General features: G+C 36.4%; 1 protein-coding gene across 1 annotated transcript in view; it reads left to right on the top strand.

The window, feature by feature from the left end:
- Positions 1-411: 411 nt before the first annotated feature.
- Positions 412-6,956, top strand: part of adcyap1r1b (adenylate cyclase activating polypeptide 1b (pituitary) receptor type I) — a 35,342-nt gene continuing 28,797 nt past the window's right edge. The window contains exons 1-2 of the mRNA XM_056259150.1: positions 412-583; positions 6,767-6,949. Of these exons, the coding sequence (XP_056115125.1) occupies positions 6,890-6,949 (60 nt within the window). The 5' untranslated portion in view covers positions 412-583; positions 6,767-6,889. The remainder of the gene's footprint in view (positions 584-6,766; positions 6,950-6,956) is intronic.

Raw genomic sequence — 6,956 nt, 5'->3', positions numbered from 1 at the left:
GAGAGAGAGAGAGAGAGAGAGAGAGAGAGAGAGAGAGAGAGAGAGAGAGAGAGAGAGAGAGAGAGAGAGAGAGAGAGAGAGAGAGAGAGAGAGAGAGAGAGAGAGTTGGGGTGTTTGAGGGGGTTCATCAAAATGCGCAGCGCATATCAGGGATCATTGTGAGTCTGCGCGGATAACCGCTCGGCAATGTTACAACACAATACAGCGAGTTATCCAGACAACATCCCTTACTTCAAACCTTGGCTTTTCTATGCTTTTCTATTGCATGTGCTTTCTTTTTCATTCGTTGCATAATTAGACGTCTGTAAGAGAGGCAACTGTTCCCTACTCGTTTATGCTAGAGAGAGAGAGAGAGAGAGAGAGAGAGAGAGAGAGAGAGAGAGAGAGAGAGAGAGAGAGAGAGAGAGAGAGAGAGAGATAGAGAGCGATACTACTTGTCCGCAGAAGTTTTTCGGGGCGTCTGGGAATGTTTGTGCACCAACGCGCGACGCAGCAGTTAGAACGCCTGTAACTGACAGCGCGAGACACTCTGCATTCTGCATCGTGTTACGTCCTTTTGCGAGACCTCCTGCCTACTGGAACGGTAAGATTCATGATTCATTGTATAGCCTGCTGCTACCCATTCCTGCAGTGTCCGTTTAGTAAATTTTCTATTGAAATGCATTCCATTCCTTTTCTGGTTGTCTGGCTAATGAAATAGAATGTCGGCTACACGGATCAATTAGCTCTGGAATGGAAGAATAATGGAGGAAATATGCTACAGCCATTTCATATGTCAGTTTTTATATTATGTATTTTAATATGGAATTGGTGGTCGAAATCCTATTTAATGGGGCTGGTTAGAGTGGCTTGAAGACGGTCTGCGGTTTAGTGTATGTTTCAAGTAGCCAGCTGGGAGTTCTGTGGTTTGCACGAATTGTTAATAGGAAGATTTAATTACCATTTTAGTGCAATGTGCATTCTTTATGATAAAGGAAAAAAGCGTTGAAAGCACAACAATAAAAATAAAAATCAGCTTCCAACACAGCACCGTTTAAGGACACATCACTGTCATAGAGCTGCTGCACATGTTGTTATTTAAACACGTTAGTAATAGCAAGAGAGCTTATGCATGTCACAACTTAAAGCGTCATTATAGCCAATACATGCTTTTAATGTAAAGTTCAACACAGAATGCGTCCACCGTATTGTGATGATTTCTTTTTCACGTTATTGCTGCATTTATAGTCAATGCCTTCCAAGACTTTGATTACATTCATTCTACATGAATTATAAATGTTGAAACCTTACTATACCCACGCCACACCCAAACTACAGTGCGATGATTATGCCATAAAACGGTACCAATTTATAGCGTAATATATGTAGGTTGGCATATATTATTTTATGTCCATCTCATATAGCCTAATGTAGATAACACTTGAAATATTGCATTCAATGTGTTGAATTTATGTATTGTGCCTTTATATTTATGCATTTTTAATTTATACTGCTTACTCACTGCAAAAAAAACAAACAGTATTTTTGCATTTTTCCAGTAAAATATCTAAACATATTTAAAACAACATTTAATTAAGATGTGTCTTGTGTTTATTGTTCTTACTCCATTGCTTATTCCCTGTTTATAATATATTTAGGCTAAATATGTAAAAATATATTTTCCCTTAATCATCTTCCACATTATTGTAATTATATTTTATTATTATTGTGTACTTTATCTTTTTTGTGTCAGAATTAATTTTCCATTGTGTGAAGTCACCTTTTACACATGCATGGACACCACCTTTAAATCAACTTTTTTCCTTTTTTTTCTAAGTCCTTTGCAGTTAAAATAATGTTAGTATTACATGTTGATCTGATTTTTTAATTAACTCATCATAAACAAACCTTTAATTGACTGGAGTGAATATGTGAATAGAATTAGTCTCTCTCCTCCCTTCCTCTTTCCTCTCCCTGTTTGTGTTGGACAGTATAAAATATCCACTGCAGAGCCTCTGTAACCGTTACATAGGGATTCATTTCCAGTCTTGTTTGTCTTGGATGTCTTCTGAAGCAGAACCCCCAAAGTTATTACGTTGCATGTGTATGTGCAAATGAACTGTTTTACAATTTTACACATGGTGTAGTTCTGTGTGCTGTCTGCTAGTGCACCATTAAAAATTACACCATGGTGTTCAGTTACAACCACTCACCTCTAATGATATAAGAATTGAAGATGAACATGTTTATATGTGTTTGATAGTGAGAATTCAGTTCAACACGTCCCAAAAAGAGGCAGGATATTAGCACAGCAGGCCTTTCTGAGCTGCAGTTAATGTGACATTTAAGACAAATTGAAATTTTAATCGATTATGGCATCACTTTTATACTACATAAAAGATTGGTCTATATGTTCTGCATAAAGTAAGCCTCAATAAAAAAAAGGTCCTATTACTTTATGAAACACTGCATGCATTAGTTTTTTTATCAGTGCTTCTTTGTGCATGTTCATCATAAAAATGTGCAGCTCAAAAAAGTATGTACATCCTGAACAAACATATGTAAATATGAAAATGCATGTGTGGATGAGGTCAGGTCACTGAATCAACCCTGCACAATCCAGCGTCAGACATCAGTATTGATTAATCTCTTCTGATTTGCCATTAGTGTGTATTGTATTGTGTGAATCTCATATACTGCCACACACAAGCATAACTGGGCATAAATGTACTTGAACACACACATTTTTATTCACTCTCCTTTGTGACAGGCCAGATTTGTTGACCTCTCTTTTTTCTGTGTGTTCAGCATTTTTTGACATTGGGCATAAATTCTACATTCACATTTTGCTAGCCGGTTGTCAGCAGCTGACACTCTGTTTAAATGATTTGTGCACATACACACTTGCACTACAGTGCTGCTTTGATAATAACAAATCACTCTGTTCCTGGGGGCTCATGACACAGTAATTGAAGTCACCCCATGCAATCCCTTCTGATTAGTACTGAGAAAAAAAGGATAAAGGAAGAAAAAGAAACTCCAAATTCTTTAATTCCTGATTTGTGCCATGTATTCGCTCAATGTTTTAAAGAAATAAATATGCTAATGGTTCCTTTTCAAACAACAATTGACAATCTAAATATAGCTGCGCAGACTTTACTGTCAGTTCCCGATTGGTCAGCCTAATGTGGCATTAACACACTCTAATAAGATTTATGAGGAATATGATGTGCAGAAACGAGGCCAGAGATCCATCTTATGCATGTGCGACAGATTTAATCCATGGATGAAAATGAATATATCCATTGCATATCCCCTTTCTTTCATATTCTTTCTTTTTCTTTCTTTCTTTCTTTCTTTCTTTCTTTCTTTCTTTCTTTCTTTCTTTCTTTCTTTCTTTCTTTCTTTCTTTCTTTCTTTCTTTCTTTCTTTCATAGGGTATAGGGTGATAAATAATTTTAGCTTCCAATGACCACTAGCAAGTGGAGCAGGGCAGATTTAATACAGCTATACAGCAATATTGGAACATTGCAACATTGTGGTGTCTTCGCACTGTGTGTGCGTTTGATAGATATTATTGTGGGGAGTTAAAAACCAGGGTTGTCAGCTGGTCAGACTGACATGCCTTATTACTCTGCAAAGTCATTTGGAGTGGTAATAGCTGGACCACTGGCCACAGGTGCTTGGGGAGAGCTGGATTGACTTGTTTTTGTTTACACCGGCATGATATTTAGCACAATAATTCTGTACTCATTGTGTATACTGTATATATATATATATATATATATATAGAGAGAGAGATAGATAGATAGATAGATAGATCTTCACATCATTTGACCAAAAGTGACAGTAAATGAAGACTTCAGATGCAAAAGCCTCTAAAAGTCTGTCTAAAGTCTTTGTTTAATATTAACATTTTTAATCAGGCTCCTATAGGTTTCTACCCAAGTACTGGCATTTCTGAATGGGCTGAGGCTGGGATTTAGTGAATTTGAAGTGAAATTTGATGAGCGTATACTATGTGCGGAGAGCATTCACTCAATATTATTATCTCATTTTTGACATAGGTGGCTTTTGAGGCTTTTGCATCGGAGATCTTCAAATACTTTTGTATTGTTACAAAATATTTAAAATGTCAAATAAAGGGGAAAAAATAGCCTATTCATCGCAAAAATTCTGAAATGAATGTATCATGGTTTCTACATAATTATTAAACAGCATTGTTAATAATATTGATAATAGTAACATTGATAATAATAATAAAAGTTTTTTGAGAAACAAATCAGCATATTAGATTTTTTTTTAAAGGATCATGTGACACTGAAGACTGGAGTAATGATGCTGAAAACAAATAACATTCAAATAAAATTCACAATATTACTGTTTTACAGTATTTTTGATCACATTAATCCAGCCTTTGTTAGCATAAGAGACCTCTTTCATATAAATAATAAAAATAAATAAATAAATAAATAAAACCCCATTTTTTTTCATGGTATTGTATTGAATGATATGATGCATTCATTCAACATATTCAAAATAATTTCAAATCAGATGTCAAGATTATTAACACATATACACAACCAATTGTCTTTACTTATGCAATGGTATGTGAAAATAAATTACATTTTGACCCAGAACTGAATGAAATTGCATTGGATGTCATAGACCTGAAAGCCAGGAAAAAAATGCTTGAGGCATGGCTCTAAATCTGTCACAAACTCTAGGCTATGAAGTACCACCTGTCCCTGAAGTATGTCCTTCAGCTAGCCAAGCTGTCAGTAGCAGTGTTTGACCTCTAAACAGCAACACAATAATATTTCGTCAAAAAGAAAAAAAATTGCAATGCAACTGAATATAGATAGATAGATAGATAGATAGATAGATAGATAGATAGATAGATAGATAGATAGATAGAGATAGATATATAGGATGGCCCAACTGGATGGCCCACCTCCCATATGTTGTCCTGTCAGTAAAATTAATTGTATCTAATTGTGAAGGCATGCCCTTTTGTGGAGAAGAATTGCTGTGGTAAATGTGCCCTCGGGAGTGTGCAAAGGGATAGGGTTTAGACATGCAGCCTTTCTGTGGCCTCTGATAGCTTGAACACACATTCTGGAATGTTGACACTCACACACGTGCAAATACTGCCATCACCCACTGAGTCCCATAGTCACACTTCAAAGGCAGTGGAAACACAAGCACAGAAATACACTTTCACATACACACATTCCTAGATGACATTTATTGTAAAACATTTTTTTTACCCCACTTATATTTCTTCGGATGTTTTGACTTTAAGTTGGATTTTTGTTATAACTTCATATGAATGGGGTAAGAAAACCCAAGTTTTTCTTTTTTTGCGAGCATAATAAAGTGTTCTGTTATCGTGAACGTACTGTAAATGTCACTTTTTTTGTGCATGCTTGCATGTTTGTTTTTGCAAACCTCCTAGTCTAGAATGTCTCAGTGTGATCTTGAGGCATCGCTGGGGGAGTTCTCAGCCAGTCAGCTTCATTATACCCACTAATTACAGCAAGAGCAGTTTCCAGAGCAGCTGTTCCTCCCTATCTCCCTCCAGCCCTCCATTCAGCTATACGTATCCATCCATCCATCACACTTATGCTCTTTATCTCTTTCATTCTCCCATCTGAGTGTACCAATGTCTCTCCTACAGCTCCTTCCTCCTCCTACCTTCATGTGTTTGGTGCTGTGCTGAACAGAATTGAATAAGCAATTATCCCTAAGCAATACCGTGTAGTTGTCTGAGTTGCGTCATAAGGCTGTACTTTATGATACAGGCCTTTTGGATAAACAACTTAACAACAATCACATGCCCTATCTTTTCCGCTCCACAGTCTGCATATATATATCGCAAGTATGGTGAAATATATCTATAGACTAGTTGTTGAAACCAACCCAATCTCATGAGAAAACATAACTATTTCACAAGGTGGTGATTTAGTGTGAATTCATATAATGCTATTCATATCTAAACATATAAAAAATAAGCACGAAGGTCCAACCCGTCCCTAAACCTAACCATCAATGGGGCGTAAGCAGATGGTACGAAAAGGTATAGTACAAAGGCTGCGTCCAAAAGCTTAGGCAGGTGACTTGTTGTTTTGATGCTCAGTTAGGCAATGACTTTTCAGGCAGCGTTTGCACACCAGGTACTTCACTAATACTTTTGTCTCCTTTGTAATTTGGTCATATTATTTGCAAAACTGTTGATTGTGATGTAAATGATGTAACTGAAGGACAGTTTTACTTTTTTTGTGAATGGATATTAACTGAAATAGTGAAATTTTGTAGAATTGTTTTACTGGATGTTAGCATTATCGGGTTTTTTTTATGTATTACTTTTATGATTGATTATCATGACCTTTTGAAAGTTTGTGTCTGAAAATACAGGTATAGTAAAACAATAGCCTATATATACAGTAAATAGCAATAAATGAGACTAAATGGCATGGAAAAAAGTTTCTTAAACAATTTTAATTTCCTTCAAGTTGAAATCTGTTAGTCCCTGGGACATTAAAATGTATGTTGTCGAAGAAACACCCAAAGCTGCTCTTACTTTTTAGCTTGATGGCATTTCTTCACCCGTTTCTTGGTTAGCAGAGTCTGAACTCACTTTCACTATGAGGAAAAGTGAGGTCCTCGCAAGGTTACAGAGCTCTTGATGTTTGACATTTTGTCACAGTTTGAATGAACGCCTCAACTGGATTAAGCAGAAACTAAATTCTCACTTGCATCTAAAAACTTTTTCTTTTTTTTACAGATCTGATGATGATTTGAAGAACTGCAGCAGTTTTCCAGTGAACCTGTTTACCATCCAGCACTTAGTTGTCCCCCTCTGCTGCTGCTGATCTGCGGATATTATAGCATCAGTGCTCCAGACAAAATGGCTTCCACAGTGAGAAAATGTCTGCACCTGTTTTTAGCACTCATCCTTATCCCTTTGGTAAGAT

The sequence above is a fragment of the Rhinichthys klamathensis genome, unplaced genomic scaffold (assembly GCF_029890125.1).
Source record: "Rhinichthys klamathensis goyatoka isolate OS25496 unplaced genomic scaffold, OSU_Roscu_1.1 h1tg000007l_1, whole genome shotgun sequence".
Taxonomy (NCBI): domain Eukaryota; kingdom Metazoa; phylum Chordata; class Actinopteri; order Cypriniformes; family Leuciscidae; genus Rhinichthys; species Rhinichthys klamathensis.
This window is presented reverse-complemented; position numbering and strand designations above follow the sequence as displayed.